Source organism: Pipistrellus hanaki, assembly GCF_964339955.1.
Source record: "Pipistrellus hanaki genome assembly, chromosome: 1".
Classification (NCBI taxonomy): Eukaryota; Metazoa; Chordata; class Mammalia; order Chiroptera; family Vespertilionidae; genus Pipistrellus; species Pipistrellus hanaki.
In genome coordinates this window covers 120,654,341-120,676,059 of record NC_140503.1, presented here as the reverse complement: position 1 = coordinate 120,676,059, position 21,719 = coordinate 120,654,341, and the positions used below count along the sequence as shown (strand labels likewise).

General features: G+C 37.3%; 1 protein-coding gene across 1 annotated transcript in view; it reads right to left on the bottom strand.

Moving 5' to 3' along the window:
* Positions 1-21,719, bottom strand: part of MALRD1 (MAM and LDL receptor class A domain containing 1) — a gene marked incomplete at its 5' end in the record, with an annotated part of 553,418 nt that overhangs the window by 468,376 nt on the left and 63,323 nt on the right. The window contains 5 exons of the mRNA XM_084867858.1: positions 3,662-3,869; positions 6,589-6,681; positions 11,789-11,955; positions 19,465-19,611; positions 20,463-20,579. Of these exons, the coding sequence (XP_084723984.1) occupies positions 3,662-3,869; positions 6,589-6,681; positions 11,789-11,955; positions 19,465-19,611; positions 20,463-20,579 (732 nt within the window). The remainder of the gene's footprint in view (positions 1-3,661; positions 3,870-6,588; positions 6,682-11,788; positions 11,956-19,464; positions 19,612-20,462; positions 20,580-21,719) is intronic.

The following is a 21,719-nucleotide window of genomic DNA, read 5'->3' as shown; positions in this document are numbered from 1 at the left end:
TTCAAACCATTTCTTTCATTACTTGGATGGTGCACATTACTTAATGGTAAATCAATATGTCAAGGAATTTATCCAAATACCTAAGTGGAAATCTATTGCTTCTGAATGTGTGTGTGTGTGTGTGTGTGTGTGTTTCTCATTTCAGGCAACAAGAGTTTATACTATACCAATATTGATAAAAGCTTATTCCACAAAGAAGAGTCTCTTATTTTTTTTTGTGTTTTTTTTAATAATCTTAAGCACCTATGACCTAACTTTATAAGTTTAAATGTCAATTATTGTACTTTCCATGCAACACTAAATACCACTGTCCTTAGAAAAAGGAAAATTAATTTTTAAATGCATCACCATAAATATATTTAAAAGCAAAATGGTACACTCACCTCTGAAAAAATCATGTGAATTATTCAGTTATTTTAACCCCTGGCATTTGTTCCAATATACTAGAAAGGGCTTTAAAAAAGGGGGGGGGGGGGCATTTTTAATATACTAGAATTTAACTGCACTATCTATATATATATAAAAGCCAAGTGACTGGAATGGTGGAACGACCAGAACTGGTCTCTATGAAGTGCACTGCAGTGGCTAAGTGGCCCAATGGGGGCCCTGATTGGGAGTGGGGCTGGCCCCTCACCCTGAATGGCCCCATCCTCAATTGTCCCCCCAATCAGAGGTGGGCTGGCCAGCCAACTGCAGTCCCTCCCCCAAGCTAGCCCAGTCACTGACTGGGCCCCCACTCTGATTGGGGACAGGGCCAGCCAGACAACCTTCTGTGCCCCTCCCCCCCCGCCCAGCCCAGTCCCTGATCCTCCCCAATGGAGGCGGGGCCAGACCCCACCTGTGCACAAATTTGTGCACTGGGCCTCTAGTAAAATATAAGTCAAATTCCAGACACCAGAGTTGAAGATATTCCATTAATATTTCCTGTATAATTCAAATGTTTATCCTAAAATTATAAATAGCTGAAGAAAACCAAGAGGACCAAACATTCTGTAAATGAATAAATGCCTTATGATACCTTGTATGTTAAATACTAAATATATATAAAATCTCAAACATAATCAATTCATATCATAAATAAAATGTATTCATTATAATGAGGGATTTTGGTTATTTGGTTGCTTTTATTTAAGTTTCTGTGATTATAGAAGACACATCACTATCTCTAACCATAGCATGAGATATGCCACTGTTGGTAATTTCAGTGAAATTTCACTGAGTTCATCACTGAGAGTAATATTTTTAATTGATGACAAAGCTTTCTCTTGCATATTTAACCACTACAGCATAATGAAAGAGAAAAATAATTTCATTGTGACACCTGAGGAAAATTCTTCTGGATCATAAAAATTAAATATTTACGAATTATCTAGTTTAGAAGTAAACTAGTTTCTATCACATAAGAAAAAAGTACATTTGAAAATGAATGAGTAATGTTTCATTCAATAAGCAGATATTAGATTTCAGTATGTTTATATTATAAAAATGTTTGTCAATATTTATTAAGAAACTATAAGAATCTTTCTTCCACTAAACATGCATATATTTCTCTTAACCATTGGTATTTTAATATTTAATAATTTTAAAAATACATGAAAGATATCTAGAGATGGTATCATCATCTTGCCTACAAATAGACAAACATGTAAATTGTATCTCTGCTACACCACAAGCCAATCAGGAGTGATATGCTAATTAACCCAATAAAAATGGCAGTTAATTGTCATACTCAGCTGCTGAGTGATAGGGGTGGGAGGCTTGTTTCATCGCCATGGTGACTACACAGGCATTCTGCCCTACCCCTAGTCTCTCAGGGCCTCTGGCAGCATGGGAAGGAGGGGCCGAAATGGAAAGAGGTAGCTCTTGGAGCAGAAAGAGAAGGCTCCAGGACCTGAATGGAGAGGGGCTGGGCTGGAGTGAAAAGGCAGTGCCAGCAGGCAGGGAAAAGAAAGCCCATTCTAACACAAATCTTCATGCATCAGGCTTCTAGTACTATATAATAAAAGCCTAATATGCTAAGCGTTCAGTCATCTGGCCATTCTTTCAACCAATGAAAATGTAATATGCTACTGATATACCAAAGTCACTCAATCACTCTCCATTACTCGGCACTGACCAACAGGGGAGGACCCTCCGGCCAGTAGGTTAGGTTGCTGCTGGGGTTTGGCTGCCCTAGAGCCCTCCCAAGACCCCTACCTGGCTGGTCAACCTCCCACATCACTCCTTGGCCTCGGTCGTGCACCAGTGGGGTTCTTGACTGGGCCTGCACCCTCTCACAACCTGGGACCCCTGAAGGATGTTGGAGAGCCAGTTTCGGCCCAATCCCACAGGCCAGGACAAGAGATCCCACTGGTGCATGAATTTGTGCCCTGGCCTCTAGTAAAAAATAAATACATTGCACTGAATTCTTGGTTTAAGCTTCTTTCATCTGAACATGTACCAACTTTTCCTTTAAGGTGTCAAAACTTACATTAGCATTTTAAAAGCTCTAACAAGTTCTAGAAGTAAAATAATTTTTTCACAAATTATTTTCTCCTGTTTTGACTTAAACGCAGAACTATGTATCCTACCATCTTTTTTGGTGCATACACACAGTATTTTTTATATACATATTTTGTGGAAGGAAATATCAATTGTTTAATTAATAAAACCTCAATATAGGAAAATAAATGGGAAAAACATATCCAAAATCAAATGCTAAAATAAAAGTAAATAAATAAATAAAACATTTGTTTGAGATATATGAATTATATTCATTTAGTTGGAATTCATTATTTCTAAAGAGAGACACAGAATTTTAGTTGCCAAGTTACATCAGATGAGAATCACCATGTGGTTAAATTATATATGTACTAGAGGTCCAATCCACGAAGATTCGTGCAAGAATGGGCCTTCCTTCCACAGGCTGTCGGCACCCCCTTTGCTCTGGCCAGAGCCATCTTTCTGCTCCAGCCTGGAGCTGTCCTTCCATCTTCTCATGCTGCCCAGAGGCCCAGAGTAGTCAGAAGCCCCCAGCTAGTTGGCTACTACATAAGCAAATTTACCCACCATCTTTGTTTGGTTAATCTGCATACTGACTCCTGATTGGCAGGTGGGCATCATGAAGATATGGTCAATTAACATGTTACTCTTTTATTAGGTAGATTTTTAACTATGACTTGGCTTGAATAGTTATAGGTTTCTTGTCAACACTCTTGTCAAAGACTCTCCATAAAAGGTCTGAAAGAAAGGTGTTAGGCCTTTTTTCCTACTTAATTGGTCAGAATGGGAAAAGTCCTACATTTATAAAGGTTAACAATATATAATATATTAGTATGTCTCCAAGGGGAAAACTAGAAAGAGTTTCCCTCTCCTACCCATTTATCTCATTAAGGAAAAAACACACGCATACACCACTAATGACAAGTATTCATTTGTTGAACAGAAAGGTTTTGCAATACCACCAATTCACAGCAGACTATATTTGCTATATAGTCAGCTCTTTTATTAATGTTAGCAAAGAAACTCATGCAAGGTACAGTATTAATAGCTTCAGAATGAGAATATACATTCATCTTATTTCATATTATCTTTACCTTGCTTAAAACAAACTCTAGTTTTTTAAATCCAACCACAGTCATGATTTGGAGCATGTTAATGAGTAAACTATTGATTCACTTACAGCAATTCACCGGGTCTTCATCACTCTTATCAGAACAATCCTGTCGAGAGTCACAGACTGATTCCTGGGCAATACACTGACCACTGGCACAAGTGAATTCACCTGCAGAGCAAGACCTTCTGGGTGCGGCCTGTGCACACACATAGACCCAGAGCTGATCCAGCCCAATGAAACTTCTCTGGCTCAAAAGAGCCCCTTCGAATATAATCTTTAATGGGGGGAAAAATGAAAAAAAAAATGAGTTCATAATCTCTTAAAAAAGACTAATTGTAATAATAATAGAGATTAAGTTATTAAGAAAACATATGTTTAAAGAACAGGCAAATACAATTGAGAACAAAGTTCTTATTTGAGAAGCCTAACACACACACATAAGATTAATAGGTACATTAGATCCACTGAAGCCTCTGAGAAACCACTCATGCCCATGATCAGGTCCAGTAGAGCATCTCACTTAATTCTCAACAATATCCCTGACTGAAAACTATGTACTTGGTCTCATCTTTGCAATTCTCTCTCTTTAATATTTAAGGAAAAGACTAAGAATTGTCACTATGTACACAGCAATAGCTATGCACATTTTTTAACTACTGAAAGTAGTATTGGAATGCATGAAAAGAAATGTCAGGCAAATGGTGAGGGATGCGACAGAAGAATAGAAAATTTAAAGATTATAAAATATATTAATTCTATCAAAAATTAATATATTTAAAAATCAAGCTTAAATTAAATAATATCATTTTCTCCAATCAAATCGCTAGCTTTTCTGAAGGTATACAATACTAGCAAGTGAAACAACCATATGTTCCTAGTCCAATATAAGATAATATCAAAATATTTTTGTAGGAATTGATTATAACTGATTCCTTAGATTGATTTAAGAGAGAGAAACAGAGAGAGGGGCAGAGACAGATCCACGTGAGAGAAAAACATCCATCAGTTGTCTCCCACACATGCCTCAACCAGGGATTGAACCTGCAACCTAGACATGTGCTCTGACCGCAAATTGAACCCACCACTTTTCTTTTATACAGGACAATGCTCCAACCAAGCCACACCCACCAGAGCAATGTCAAAGTATTAATCTTCCTTCAGATCCTACCAAGAGCAATAGTCAACACCAAGAGGAAAAGACAGACAAAAGAGCTGACGGGATAGCAAATAACTAATTGTCTGCTGTCCAATATGATAGTCCATAGCTACTTTGGGATATTTCAATTTAAATTAATTAAAATTCATCCCCTCTGTGGCACAAGTAACATTTTAAGTGCTTAATTAGTCGCATGCATTTTATTGCTACCTTGTTGGAAAGCACAGATATAGAAAATTTCCATTACCACAGAAAGTTCTATTGAACAGTGGTGAACTAGATGTTGTTAACATATAAATAAGATACTAGAAATAAAAGTCAACTTCTTTTATCTCTTCTGGCTTAAAGTTTCTAAATAAGTTTTCTGCTTCGCAAAAACATGACCAACTATTATTTCACTGTTAAGAATTAAGTCAAGCCGGGACTGGTTTGGCTCAATGGATAGAGCATCGGCTTGGGGACTGAAAAGTCCTAGGTTCGATTCCGGTCAAGGGCATGTACCTTGGTTGTGGGCATATCCCCAGTAAGGAGTGTGCAAGAGGCAGCTGAGCGATGACTCTCTCATCGATGTTTCTAACTCTATCTCTCACCCTTCCTCTCTGTATAAAATCAATAAAAAATGTAATTAAAAAAAAGAATTAAGTCAAGTTCAGTTTGCAAATATATTTAATGATTTAGTCTAGAAGATAATATTAAATTTAAATATCTAACATTAAAAAAAAACTTTGTAAGCTTCTACACACTTTCCCACAATGAGTATCATAGTAAAAATATATAAAATTATTGTATCTAAAGCTGTATGTTTTCATAGCGCCAAGCAATCAGACATGTAAAAATATCAGAAGTTGTAATATTGAAAAATTTAAACTTGTCTTAAAATTTAAAAATTTAATCTTAAATTCCCCAAATCTGCCACTATTAAAAATCTACTTACACTTAATATGTATTTGGAAACCTAGAATAACTTCCAAATTATTTTTTTTATATTTTACTTTGTTTTATCTTGGGGTTAAATAACAAAATTTTAACATTCAGTCTACATATAAAAGATGAAACTCCAATCATTTAGTACTCATTTCAGAAATTATAAAGGTAGATATCAGCTTAGAAAAGTTAAAATAGTGTCAAAATGTTGTGTCAGTAAGCTATGTTATAAACCTAAACTTTACTGAGATTGCTACAAAAATGCTATGGTTCAGAAACTCCAACCTCAGAAGTAAACAGGATTCAAAATATCTCATGATTAGATTAGTGTCATTTGGGTTATCCCTTTTAACACCTAGAGACATGTATGAATATGGCATTAGCATAAGGAATAAAATTGCTTTCAGAAGCAATTATACTTATACTCCAATTATACTTATACTCCAATACAAACATATGCTTTAATGCAACACAAAATGAATGTAATATTAAATAAAGTACTGCACTTCATAAATAAAATTCTAAATAGCAATTAATAATACCAGATATTAAAATAACTAACTTACTATATTTTGTGATATTTCCATAATATTAGAAAAGAAAGAAATGATGGGCAAACATTTAATATGAAAGTTTAGGAAAATATTATCACATAATTATTTCTGCACAATTTCTACAAAAGTCCATGTAAGTTTTCTAGAGACAGTTTTCACTCTGAGTCCTTCACTCAGGGGAAGTTTGGCCTGAGAAGGTATAGGTAGAATAAAAAGAAGTAGGTAATCGCTTTCCCCAAACCTATGTGTACATCTTTAATGTAAATGCTAATTTAAATTTAACAATGGGTGATAAATTGACCACTACACAGCCAATAATGAAACATGATTAAAAAAATACTTGCTCTTCCCTTTTATACCTTAAATGTCTTCAGTCCTTCTGGTATTAACACATCCTTTTTCACCCATTTTTTGTGAGTTGATGTATTGTATGTCCAAAATATTTCTTCTTCCTTTGATTAGAATAAAAAGATATTACTCATTCCCCACATCCACTCTCATACTTACATACCTACACTCTTAATTACATTTTAATAGAATTTACGCTACCTGTAGAATAGTAAGTGCTAAGGAATCTAAAGCATTGGTGAAAGGAGTGTATAAAAATTTTTAAAAGATACATACGGAAATGGGGGAACACAAATAGGTGGAGTAGCAAGGATGTTTAGGGCAGTGAAAATAGTCAATATGGTAATATAATGATGCATATGCCATTATTGTTTGTTCAAACCTACAGAATGTACAACATACTATATTGCACATTTGTATAATGATCATTTCTCAGGTTGCACCCAGTGCACAAAGTTGGTGCACTGGTAGGGTCTTTAGGCCTGGCCAGTGATCAGAGCTGATATTTGGGGCAATTGGCACCCACTTTGGTTGGCCTGGGGCATGTGGGCTGGGAGCAGCTCCTGCATTGTCTGCTTGCCCCCTGGTGATCAGTGTACATCATAAGAGTGGGTTGTTCCACCATTCAGTCAATTTGCATATTACACTTTGATTATATAGGATAGGGTGCATTATGAGGTAAAATGCTCAATAAAAGTCTCTAATATACTCCAAAATTTTGCTTCTGGTTTGGGGCTTTATAATTGGTGACTATGTTCCTATGCTCTGAAATAATACTATTTTTCTTTGGATTTTATCAAACAGTGAAGTTAATTTGACATTTCCCTGGTAATGTTCAGGATATTTACCACAGGGTGTACTAATTTTTCATAGATCAAAACAGTGGAAATGCAAAAAAGTGGCAAAATTATGTCTTAAGCTGAGCTTTGAGATGCCTCTGTGCTCCCTTTTTACTGTGAGATAGGCAATGGCATGGGAAGGTGACATCTAGTTATAATGACACTCACATCTTTTCAAACTCCTGCAAGCATTTATCTCCATAGTTGGCTTCACTTGATTCATATCCAAGATTTTCTAGAAAATGAATCTATTTTCAACTTAGTCCTTTACCCTCTGATTTCTATCCCTATTTCCAAGTCTTAAATATTTCAGAAGATAGCCTAAACCTATTGTACTAAAATGTACTTCCTTCCATGACTTATTTATATCAACTCTTAAGATTCCCACAGACAGCTGAAAGGGGTTTGGCTCAGTGGTAGAGTGTCGGTCTGTGGACTGAAAGGTCCCGGGTTTGATTCCTGTCAAGGGCATGTACCTTGGTTGCGGGCACATCCATGGTAGGGGGTGTGCAAGAGGCAACTAGTCAATGTTTCTCTCTCATGGACGTTTCTAGCTCTCTATCTCTCTCCCTTCCTCTCTGTAAAAAAATCAATAAAATATATTTTTTTTAAAAAGACTCCCACAGACAGTGAAACATACATGTCAAACATGTTTTCATGGTCATATCAGGATGAACTGGAGTTATAAAAAGGTAAGACACACAAGAATTTTTTGCTAGTTATTTCTTATGGAACTTCAGTTATTCCACATCAATACACTCGTCCTCCACAAATGCTTTTAGTGACACTGCTTGGCAAGCTGTATTCATCACTTCCCCTCACTTTCATTTTAGGAGAATAACTGAGAGCAACTGTGCTCTTTTTCACAATGACTAATTGATTCCCCTCTGTTCTACTGGAAGAATACATTTATATTTTTTTGAAAAATGAGCAGAGTTCTTTCTATATCATAAATGGAATTTCATACACTAAGTTAATTGTATATTGTGTATGAAATCCAGATTTTTCTACCACATTTTCTTGTCTCATGCTACAATGAAAAAGAAAAATAATTAACCCCAACTAAGCAAAATTAACTTTTATTTTATTTTTATCTCACAGACTCTTATCTAACTACTTTCAACAAGTGTTAATGTGAAAGAGACTCCCAATTCAGAAAAGCCTTTCAAGTAATGTTCTAATTTTTTATTTTCTTAATCAATAAATAAAAATGTTAAAAATATCTTTATTCCATGAGACCATCATCAATAATGTCATTTTACCTTTCAAGAAAAATATTTATAACTACATATTTTAGCGATATCTGCTTATCCTTTTCTAGTGAAGAAAATAAAAGGAACCAATTTAAAGGGGTTATTTTATTTTATTTTATTTTATTTTTAACTACTTTTCATTGCGTACAGGATAGGTTCATATACTGTGGTAAAGACCTTCCTTCAAGGAAAGTTTATTATGGCTTTAAAGACAGTTCTCTGCCCTAATTGTTTTCTTCCTGTTTGGGGATATTTAGAGAATATGTAGAAGCAGTGAAAATTTAGAAAATATGTAGAAGCAGCATAAGTTGGGCACTGCCCTTGGCTCACTGACAAGGAAACTCTCCTCAGGATAAGAGATAGGCTGTTGCTATGGTTATTGTCTTACTAGATGATGAACAGAGACCTAATCCCAAACTAGAACTGCCACACACATAAGCTTACTTAGTCAACTTTTTATTTAACAACTTGCCTCTCACCAGTTTTCTATTTCTCAACTTCTATATCCTCTGAATATAAAGAAAATAACTCAGCATTCTCACTAGACATTTCTTTATTTACTTGTACATACCTTAAGGGTTTTCCTTTATTGTATTCCTGGAAGATGTAAATTATTATTTTCATCAAGAGCTAATTTTGTAAATGACAGATTTGGAGTCTTTTTTAAGAGTGTGATAAAACATTAACTTGTGACTTAAATGTACTTTGTTACAGATTTGTGCTACATGTATAAAATATAGCAAGCAGAGTTTCAGAATAAATAAACCACTCTCTTCAGAATACTGAGTAAACTAATAAGTCAAACATCAGACAATACTGTCTATGATGTACTCTTAATTGCTTCCAATTAACATACCATATAAGTTCTCATCTAATAAACTTCTGTTCTTATAATGTAGGAAATGGATTGCTGATAACTGTATTCTTATTATATGAGGTGATATCTGAAGCCAATTTGTTTCCGACTTTTAATGTAGCATCCCAAAGCTACCAGAGAAATGACATCTCTAATTTTAAGTAATTCATAACTCCATTCTACATATATTAAAACGTTAAAAATCCATCATTGGTGTTCAGAGCAGATTAAAATAATCCCCAAAATTAGAAGATATATGATACAAATTTTACTTAAATGTAGAATAACTAATTCAGCTTTTATCAAATATTAATTAACTAGAGGCCTGGTGCACAAAATTCATGCACTGGGGGTGTTTCTCAGCCCAGCCTGCACCCTCTCCAATCTGAGACTCCTCAAGGGATGTCCAACTGCTGGTTTAGGCCTGATCCGGCACTCAGACATCCCTCTCACAATCTAAGACTGCTGGCTCCCAACTGCTCACCTGTCTACCAGCCTGATCACCTCTAACCACTCCCCTGCCAGCCTGATCAATGCCTAACTGCTCCCCTGCTGACCAGGTAAACCCAACTGCCCTCCTCTGCCAGCCCAGTTGCCCCCAATTGCCCTCCTCTGCCAACCTGGTCACCCCTAACTGCCCTCCCCTGCCGGCCTGATTACCCACAACTACCCTTCCCTGCCAGCCATCTTGTGGAGGCCATCTTTGACCACATTTGAGGCAGCCATTTTGTGCAAGAGCGTGAGGTTCACTTTGCATATTACCTCCTTATTATATATGATTGCCTGCTGTAAAAAGCACTTTCATAGGGTCATATATTTTTAAAGTGCTTTAGCTATAATATAAATGTAACAAAATTATTCTAGAATTTCTTTGTTGAAGAAGGATACTGGAAATTTTAGCTGGTTGCAAATTGCATAGAAGCTATCTGGGCTTGGTTTATATAGCATTGGTAACAATAACTGAAACATAAATACTACAACATATATGGATAAATTTTAACCTTTTTGTTTGTTAATTTGTTTTGTAAACTGTAACCCATGTATCTGGAAAATTAGGAGAACTACATAAAGAGCAGGGAGATATTTTTACAAATTGAATGAAATATACCAAATAGATTCCAAGGCATTATGCTGCCAAATACTACTGCAAAATATATGCTATTACAAAACTATAACCTAGTTACAGAATGCTAGACATTGTGTCTCATTCCTATAACAAAGGAAAATGTATTAGGCTATCTAATGAGAGTATTCATCTACCTTTACGCTTTAGAACTTTGTGAATATCTTGAAAAAGAAAACTAGAAGAAAGAAGACTGGACATGATGAAAATGACACAAAAGGGAAAAGTAGAAGTAATATAATAGAACTAGGAAGAAAAAGACTTTGTCTTGAATTTTCAAATATCTTGCTAATAAGTATTCTGAAATTTGAGGATGAAAAATAAGAAAATGCTATTGAAAGATGGTTACTGGCACTTAATAAGTGCAGATGATAAATTAATTTGTGTTAAAAATAAATCTAGCTGAAGTCATGTGCAAGTTTCAACTGGATTTACCCAAAGTATCCTGAGCCAAAGGAAACAAATTTGGATGATTTTACTGTCTTCCTTTTTCCAATATCAGAATTACTGCAATTATTGTCAAATGTTCCCCATTTCTAGAATGATTGCTATTTACCCCTATAATTTATTACCTTCTATTTATAATTTTTCCTCACAATAGAAATTCTCAGTGTCTCAGGTATTTTCCCACATGTAGAGAATTATTTTTAGTTATAGTTAGTTTAAAAAAAAAAATAGAAAAAGGCTTAGGCTAGTATTACCACCACAATTTTTACTCTGCCCAAGGAACATGGAGGTTGGTAGGCAAACCCCGCTCCCAATAGGAGTTTTTTTTTTTTTGGGGGGGGGGCTGATCAGGGGTGGAATAGCCAGGGATGGGGGCCATAGTCTGTTGGCCGGCCAACCCTGACCCCTGGTTGAACTCCCAATAGAACTCATGGTTGAGGGGACAATTTGCCTATTAGCTTTTTATTATATAGTATTATCACATTGCTTTTGCAAATTATTACTACATTGGCTTTTGCATATGGCAGAAATTTCTAAATGAATTTCTTAATATTTCTTTTTAAATGTATACTAAATAAAATCAAGCTAAAGAATACCTAAAGTCTGCATAACTGAGAAACAGAAACAGAAGTTGCCAAGATTAGAAATTTCATTTACTCACTGGTTTTGAAATAAATGCAAGTTTCTTCTTACCTTATTGTTATACAGACTTACTCTCAGGACACTATATTCCATAGCATAATAGAACTGCAAATGGCAGCTCTTGCCCCAGCAGTGACACACAGAGCTGTTTAGATAAGCGCTGCTGTCTAAATGGTCAAGTGTAGAAGCATGGTTAGCTTCTACCCACATGTAGTAACCTGAAAATTAAAGGAAAAGAAAGCAATTTAGAAACAAATTAGGTACTTTCTGTTTGAACAAAATTATTGTTTTTCTAGAGTTTTCAAAATCAGACTTGAATCACAAATATTTTATTTAAAATGAAGATATGATGGTATGAAATAATTGTATCAACTACATATGACAGGTTTTTGTTTCCACATGCACTTTCTAAAATGCATTGAAATCTGTTCCAAATGTCTGAAATAAAAGTTTGATAATGCCCAAATGAAAATTCAATAGTCTTATAAAAATCTCAATGACACCAAGTTTTCATTTTCATTTAAATATCACAATGTAACTTTTCTTTAATCAAGAATTCTTCAGCCTTCTTTCCAAAATTATTTTCCCTTTTGATTATTTTTCCTACTTTTTACAAAGAAACCTTTATCATTTGACAGAATAGATAGATAGATAGATAGATAGATAGATAGATAGATAGATAGATAAATAGATGGATATAGATATATAGATAGATAGATATGTCTTTTATATTTTTTTCAGAAAAACATTTCAGAATCAGACGTGTATTAGTAAGAATTCTTCAGGAAAACAGAGCCAATAGAATCAGAACTATAAACATATTAATTATAAAATTGGCTCACAGAATTATGGAGGCTGAGAAATCCCAGTCTGCTATCTGCAAGCTGGAGAACCAGGAAAGTAGGTATAATTCAATCTGAGTCTGAAGGTCTGAGAACCAGGGATGTGGTGGTGTAAATATTAAGAGTTGGAAGGCCCAGAACCAGGAGCTTAGATGTCAGACATTTTTGTCTCTCAGCATTTTACCATCTATTTGCAATCCATCTCAGGATCTGTGATAATCTGAGTAATTGTGATGGTAACACATGCCATATATTACTGGAATCCCACTTTCTCTTGACAAAGATTTGGAAGTTGCTGTGCACTTCTCAAATCCCACCAACTCTATTTTTCACTTTGTTCTTATTATTGACACTTACAATTGTTCCCATTTCCACCCAGTGCCCCCTGCTTTGCCCATCTTCACTCAGCCACTGCCTTCCCTTCCCTCTGGCCAATACCGCACTATTGTGTGTCTATGGGTTATGCATACATATATGTCCCATGGCTAATTCCTTCATCATCTTTCATCTAGTCCCCACTTCAATCCCCCGGACAGCTGTCAGTCTGTTCCATGTATGTATGCCTCTGGTTCTACTTTGTTGTGAATCAGCTTCTTTTGTTCATTAGATTCCACGTATAAATGAGTTCATATGGTATTTGTCTTTCTCTGACTGAATTATTACATTTAAGCATTATATTCTCCGGGTCCATCCATGCTGCTTCAAAGTATAAGATTTTCTTTTTTTCTTACAGGTGGGTAGTACTCCATTGCATAAATGTACCATAGCTTTTTATCCCCACATCTACTGATGGGCACTTGAATTCTGTTTCCAGATCTTGGCTATTGTAAATAACACTATAATGAACATAGGGGTGCAATATTCTTTCTGATTGGTGCTCTTAGGACATATTCTCAGAAGTGTGACCACTGAGTCAAAAGGTAGTTCCATTTTTAAATTTTTGAGGAAACTCCATACTGTTTTTCTCAGTGGCTGCATCAGTCTGCATTCCCCTAGCAGTGTACTAGTGTTCCCTTTTCTCCACATACTTGCCAGCACTTGTTTATTGATTTATTGATAGTAGCCATTCTGGCAAATGTGAGGTGATATCTCATTGCAGTTTTGGTTTACATCTCTTTGATGATTAGTGATATTGAGCATTTTTTTCATGTCTTTTGAACATTTCTATGTCCTTTTTTGGCGAAGTGCCTATTCAGGTCATTTGCCCATTTTTAAAAAATATACCTTTATTAATTTCAGAGAGTAAGAAAGAGGGAGAGAGAAATAGAAACATCAATGATGAGAGAGAGTCATTTATCAGCTGCCTTCTGCACACCCCATTCTGGGGATCTAGCCCTCAATTTGGTCATGTGACCTGACCAGGAATCGAACCATGACCTCCTGGTTCATCGGTTGAAGCTCAACACCAAGCCATGCCAACCAGGCCCATTTTTTAAATGGATTGTTTTTCTTTCTGGTGTTCAGTTGTATAACTTTTTGTATGTTTTGGAAATTAACCCCATATCAGGTACATTAGTGGAATATATACTGAGTGGCCAGATTATTATGACCATCTAATCAGTACTTTGTTGAGCTACCTTTTGCCTTCAATACTGGGTCAATTGTTCTTGGCATTGACTCCAGGAGATGTTGAAAGGTGATTCAAAGGATCTGACACCATGCCTGATGAATAGCACTGTCCAGTTCTGTGAGATTTGATGGTTGTGGAACCAGCTGCCTGATGCTCTTTTAACTTTGCCCCACAAATGTTCAATTGGATTGAGATCTGGTGAATGTGGGGGCCACCCAATTAAGGTAAAGGCTCCTTCATGTTCTTGAAACCACTCCCGCACTATATGAGCACCATGGCATGGCGTTTTGTCTTGTTGGAAGAAGCCATCTTCATTGGGATACGCTATCAACATGAAAGGACGAACTTGATCAGCAACAATACTTAGGTATGTTGTGCTACTCAGATGTTATTCCACACAAATTAAAGGGCCCAAATCATGCCAGGAAAATATGCCCTAAACTATAACACTGCCCCCACCAGCTTGAAGGATTGTACTCATGCATGTGGGGTGCATGCTTTCATGCCGTTTCTGCCAAATTCTCACTCTGCCATCTGCATGATACAACTGGAAATGTGATTCATCAGACCACATGACTTTTTTCCAATGCTCAACTGTCCAATCCTTGTGTTCCTGTGTGAATTGGAAAAGTTTTATCTTGATAACTGCAGACAGAAAAGGTGTTCAAACAGGCCTTCAGCTTCCATGCCCATATGATGCAGTGTAAGGCTAATTTGCTTACAAACGTCAGGTGGTCATAATAATCTGGTCACTCAGTGTACATTCTACCATTCAATGGGTTTTCAGTTTATTGATCATTTCCTTGCTGTGCAGAAGCTTTTTAATTTGATGTTGTCCCATTTTTATATTTTCTTCATTATTTCCTTTGCCCTATGAGATATGTCGCCAAAAATATTGCTGAGAGCCAAAACCAGTTTGGCTCAAAGGATAGAGCATTGGCCTGCAGACTCAAGGGTCCTAGGTTCAATTCCGGACAAGGGTATGTACCTGGGTTGTGGGCACATCCCCAGTAGAGGGTGTGCAGGAGGCAGCTGATCGATGCTACTCTCTCATCGATGTTTCTAACTTTCTAACCCTCTCTCTTCCTCTCTGTGGAAAATCAATAAAATATATTAAAAATATATATTGCTGAGAGATGTCTGAGATTTTGCTGATTATATTTTCTTCTAGAATTTTTATGGTTTTGTGATTTACATTTAAGCCTTTTATCTATTCTGTTATTCTTGTGTATGGGATAAGTTGGTGGTCTAGTTTCATTTCTTTTGCATGTAACTAATTTTCTCAACATATATTGAAAAGACTGTTTTCACACCATTGTATGTGCTTGCTGCCTTTGTCAAATATTAATTGCCTATAAAGGGGAGAGTTGATTTCTGGGTTCTTTGTTCTGTTCCATTGATCTATATGCCTGCTATTATGCTAGTACCAGGCTGTTTTGATTTTTACAATGGCATTGAAGTATAGTTTTACATCAGCTATTGTGATACCTTTACTTTGTTCTTCTTTCTCAAGATTGCTGAGGCTATTTGAAGTCTTTTTTTTTCTTATAGAATATAATTCAAATGCCCTATTTCTTAAGAAACTAGATGGAAGCATCAAATCTGTGGATTTTTTTATTACCTAAAATATTATCAATCAATTTTTTCCTTCTGATTCTTAAAAGCAATTTTGATTGTTAACTCAATAATGTAGACAATACAGATATTTTTATAAATTTATAACTTTAATTTTCAAAAATAATCTTTCAAATGCTTGTTCCGTAAGTTAGTAAATATTCCTGCAGCTTCTAAAAACTATTTAAATTAAATGAAACTCCTATTTATTAGAAATGTTAAACTTTAATGAAAATAGCATAGTAAGTTAATACTTTGCCTCGGACCTATACACAAGGAAATGATAAATAGAAAACACATTTTATAAAGCAAAGAGAGGTCAAATACCATCTCAAGAGAAAAAAAAAACATGCCAAGTGATAAGCAGAACATGGGCTTTAGGATAAAAAGCAGGCTGTTGTAGCTTGAATTTTGACTAATTTAAATTTTGCAAAAGCTAAAGGAGAAGAATCAAATTCTCTTAATGAAAGCAAAGACTATGGAGGGAACCTGCTCATAAACTGAGGTGGGATATATCCTTCCCTCACTGTCTCGGGCTATAAGGATGTGAAAACTCCAAGCATTGCCATGAAATAGGAAACCGTAAACTGGTATTGTTATTTAGGTAAGAGATCAGGGAGCTAAGTAATGCTACAACAAAATCACTGAACAAGCAGGTAGGTACAAAGAAAAACATTAGGAAAGAGTAGAGGAAGGATAGAGAAAAAGCAATCTACAGTAGATATCAGGAGAAAAGTACTATCACCATATAGTTAGAAATGAAATAAACAGTTTTTCATTTCAAAATTGTATCACCACATAGCTTATTATTTAAGTGTGAGGCCAATTTAAAAATGTTTCAAGTTTATAAAGCAAGTTCATCACAACAAATCTTATGTAAATAAAACACAGGTAATTTAAAAAGTGAACGTTTGCAGGAAGGAAAAGAAACTGAAAGGGTAAGGATAAAATAATATAAACAATGGTGACTAAAGAAAATGATAAAATGTATCATTGTAACAGCTGAAAACGTAATAGCTTTAAATGATATTTACTTAAAAATATTTTTTTAAATATTAAACTATAATTCAAAACCTAAAAAGGGTGGTGGGTGAAGGTGGAAGAAAGTATAGGGGGATGAATGGTAATGAGAAAAAATAAATAAATAAAAAGGGAGGGTTAAAAATGATAATTTAAAATACAATGAGTTCCTTCTATTCCAGTAAGTGATAAAGAAATTTAATATTAAAGATATAGCTGAAACCGGTTTCGCTCAGTGGATAGAGCATCGGTCTGCAGACTGAAAGGTCCCAGGTTCAATTCTGGTCAAGGGCATGTACATTGGTTGCAGGCACATCCCCAGTAGGGGGTGTGCAAGAGGTAGCTGGTCGATCTTTCTCTCTCATCAACGTTTCTAGCTTTCTATCCCTCTCCCTTCCTCTCTGTGGAAAATCAATAAAATATATTAAACAAAAAAAAGATATATGTCAAAATTTTTAAATGTCCATAAAAATATCTACACTAATAAAAGAGAAACATGCAAATTGACCATCACTCCACTACACCTACCAGACAATCAGAAATGATTATGCAAATTAACCCAACAAAGATGGCAGCAGCCATGGAGCTGGAGTGAGCAGGAGGCTTGAGTTGCCCCAGGCCTGCCATGGCCTCTGCTTAGGGCACATGTGTCAAACACAAGGCCCGCGGGCCAAATCCAGCCCGCCAGGCCTTGCAATGTGGCCCGCACTGCGCTGTCATCACTGCACTCTGCTGTCAGTTTATGACATTGTCAGTTTATGACTGTTCAGTAAACCATTCGGCCCGCGATTTAGGCTGGATTTTAGATTTTGGCCCCTTCTCTGATTGAGTTCGACACCCCTAGCTTAGGGTAACCCAGTCTTCCAGCCAGTCCTTGCCTCCATTCAAGGAGGGGCTGGGAGCCAGGGTCACAGGGGGCATGGCCAGACTGAAAACAGCCCTCAGCCCCTTACCGAGGTTGGCCACACTCCCATGGGGTGAGGGTCACCACTGGAGGGCTTGGCCAGCCTGCAAACAGTCATCAGCTTCTCACCCAGGCTGGCCAGGCACTCCAGTGGGTATCCCCACCCAAAAGGGGTGTGGCCAGCCTGCAAACAGCCCTTAGCCCCTCACCCAGGCTGGCCATGCCCCCTTTCCAAGCCGGGACCCTCACCCCATGGGAGCATGGCCGGCCTGCAAACCACCACAGGCCCCTCACCCAGGATGCCCCATGCACCAAGGGAACCCCCACCCTGATCTGGGACACCCTTTAGGGCAAACCAGCCAGCCCCCACCTGTGCACCAGGCCTCTATCTGTACTAATAAAAGGGTAATATGCTAATTAGACTGGGAGACCTTCCAGGAGACCTTCTAGACGTTCTTCTGGACAAAGCTATGGTGGTGGGGCTGAGGTAGAGGCAGTTAGAGGCCAAGAGGGGAAGGCAGTTGTGGGTGATCAGGCCAGGATGGGACAGCAGTTGTGGATGATCAGCTGGTTCGGGGGGGTGGGCAGCTATTGGGGGTGATCAGGCCAGAGGGGGGGCAGTTGGGGGTGAGCAGACCAGCAGAGGGGCTAAGCATGCCATCAGTGGGGGTCAGTTGAGGGTGATCAGGAAAGCAGGGTGGCAATTCAGAACGAGCAGGCCAGTGAGAAGGGGAGGTGGGGGCAAGCAGGCTAGCAGGCAGAGTGGTTAGGGGCAGTCAGGCAGGCAGGCAGGCAGGTGAGAGGTTAGGAGCCAGCAGTTGCAGATTGGGAGAGAGATGCCCGACTGCCGGTTTAGGCCCAATCCCTGTAAACCGGCAATAGGGCATGAATTTCATGCACTGGACTACTAATCCTATATAATAAAGATGTAATATGCAAAATTTTGTTACGCAATGAAGTGTAACAACTGACTGTATAACAACAGTATCACAGGTCAGCAAGAGGGTGGGGCAGCAAGCTACAACTGGGCGGCAGAGAGCTAGAGAAGGGGGCAAGAAAGCAAGCTATAGGGGGTGAGGGGGTGGGGTAGCCATAGGAGGGCAGGGCAGCTGGCAGAGAGCTACTGGCGGGTGGTAGCAAGCTACTGGTGCACAAATAAGTGTGTAGGGCTACTAGTAATATATATAAATCAAAGCTTCTAAGCCAGTGAGAAAAAGAACTAAGAAACTAACAACCAAAGATCTTAACAGACACCTAACTAAAGAAGATTTACAGATGACAATATATGCAGATGGGGACAATAAAATCTACAGGAAGTAGATTAGTTTTTGCTGGAATAAAATTTTAAATTATACTTTTAAAAAATAACTAATAATACCCCTACCAAAAAATAAAAAGGCAATAAAGAGAAAAGTACACAGAAATAACAAATTAGTGTTAGAATAAGAGGAAGAAACTCATTGACAATACTACAGGGATAGGGAGAACTAACAGTTGATAAACCTTTTTTTCTGTGTGGTTGTTCATGCAAAATCTATTATCTCTTGATGATAAAAAATAATAAAATTTACCAAATTAAAATAGTTAATTAACATAGTGCAATTTTTCCTAAATCAAGTGAAATTATTGATTTTACTATTTTTAATGTCTATGGCATAATATAGTTTCAATAAAATATACTCAGTATGTTCAAGACCCTGATCAAATGTCTGCATTCAGTAACAATAAAGTACAATTCTAAAAATAATATATAAAAGATATTATTTTTTATTCCTACCTTCATCATCACTACTTTGATCATGCTGAGTTGTAGATTCTAAAGCAGGAACTCTCCCTGAATTTGTCCGCAACCAGGAAATGTGCCCAGAAACTGCTTCTGATGCCCAGCCACACGTGTCAAATTCAAATCCACAGGGTTCACACACTGAAGAGAGGAGAGAAAGATCCTGGTGGACTCTCACAGTCTATGAGAGCGGTTACTGCCATGGATGGTGTTACACTGGAGTTTACACACAAATTCATAACTAGAAATTTTGGTTCAATAAACCTTAAACAATTCTATTTTTTCAAGTTCTTCAGTTCACTCAGATGGGGATCCCCCAAAATGAGAACCTTTGCATTGCAATAAAAAATTAAAATTTTCTATCTTTCCAAAGTGCTTTGTTTTTGATTTTTTAAATAGCATAATATCTGACCTTAGCTAATTTATGGAAATAATTCTATTTATATCATTATCTATTCATAAACACATTGAGATTTTATAGAATCATTGCATATAAAATTCCAAAATGGTCTTTAGTGGAACTGTTTTACAAAATAATATTACTTTAAATTGATATATTTAATATATTTTACTTGTTGAATAAATCAATTTTCTAATAACATTCCAGCTAAAACTTGGGCATAAATGTCCACAAATACCAAATAACAAGTGAGTATCTTATATTCCTACTAGAGGCCCAGCGCACGAAATCATGCACTGGTAGGGTCCCTAGGCCTAGCCTGTGATCAGGGCCATCTTCTGTCCACTCTCCAGTCCCCAGTCCCACCCTGCTGCCACCCACTCCAGTTCCCAGTGGTTCCCCGTTCACCATCCTGTGATCAGAGCCTGCAGGTGCAGGGGTTGGGTGAAGGGAGAGGGACCAGGTGGTGGTCAGTGCAACTCTTACCGACTGGTCGATTCATGCTTGACTAGGCATTTATTATTTAGGATTAGGGATCTGAGTCTCATGAAAGGATCACACAACAAGATGAGTATGCCAATTTAACACTTACATCTTAATCCTGCATCTGTAGTGTCAAATCTGCAGAGAGTTGTATCAAGATGGCATAGTTCCATCATAGTTGTGACGGTTGGTAAAGTTTCATCTTCTTGACATGGCAAAGTTTCATCTGTTAAATTTAAAGAGTGAGATGCAGATGCAACTAGGGGGAGTTATTCATTTACTAAGACACTAGAGGCCCTGTGCACAAAATTCATGCACTCAGAGAGTCCCTCAGCCTGGCCTGCGCCCTCTCACAGTCTGGGAACCCTCAGAGGATGTCTGACTGATGGCTTAGGTCTGCTCTCCTTGAGGAGCGGGCCTAAACTGGCAGTTGGATATCCTTAGCACTGCCATAGAGGCAAGAGAAACTCCTGCCACCGCCACTGCGCTCACCAGCCATGAGCCCAGCTTCTGGCTGAGCTGTACTCCCCCTGAGGGAATGCACTGACCACCAGAGGGCAACTCCTGTGTTTGGGCGTCTGCCCCTGGTAGTCAGTGCACAGCATAGCAACTGGTCATTCTGCCATTCAGTTGATTTGCATATTAACCTTTTATTATATAGGATTAACACTTGTTCTACAAAGCATTTTCAACCCAAACCTTCTTTATGGCAGCATCATCCCTTAGGTGGACCCATTGCACAGAGAAAAGATATATAAACCAGGCTTAGGCTTCTAGGATTCAATGACATCTCTGTTTTGAATGCTAAAACCAAATCTTTCATTCACACCGAAGTAACCTGTCTGAACATAAAAACTAGTAGCCTATTATTAAAAGGATAACAGTACATACATCAGATGTAACGTATGGTGTCTTCTTTAACTGGAAGCAGGATCTGCCCTGCAACTATTTTTCCTGCAGCCCTTTCAAACAGTGCCTCCTTTCCTCTCACAGCCTTCCCAACACAGAACTTAAAACTGGATAGGTGTCCTTCCTGTACCAGTAGCCACTTCCAGATAATTTTCACTCAGTTTCCTAAATCACCAGCCTTGAATCTCTGGACATCAAAGGGTTTCACTCTGTGTGCCAGCTTGTTGCAGTCATCTACAGACTAAGCACTACAGCTCAATCCTTGATGGCATTAGCCTTGTTTCACTGTCATTCTTTGTCATTTCAATATTTGTCTTCACTTCTATTCTTCTTCATTTCTTGATTTCTTCTTATTGGTGATTGTGAAGGAGAACGCTGATGAAAAACAACCCCTGCCACCAATCCTCGGAGGATTATCATTACTACCATAATAACATTTCCTTGACCTTAATTATCA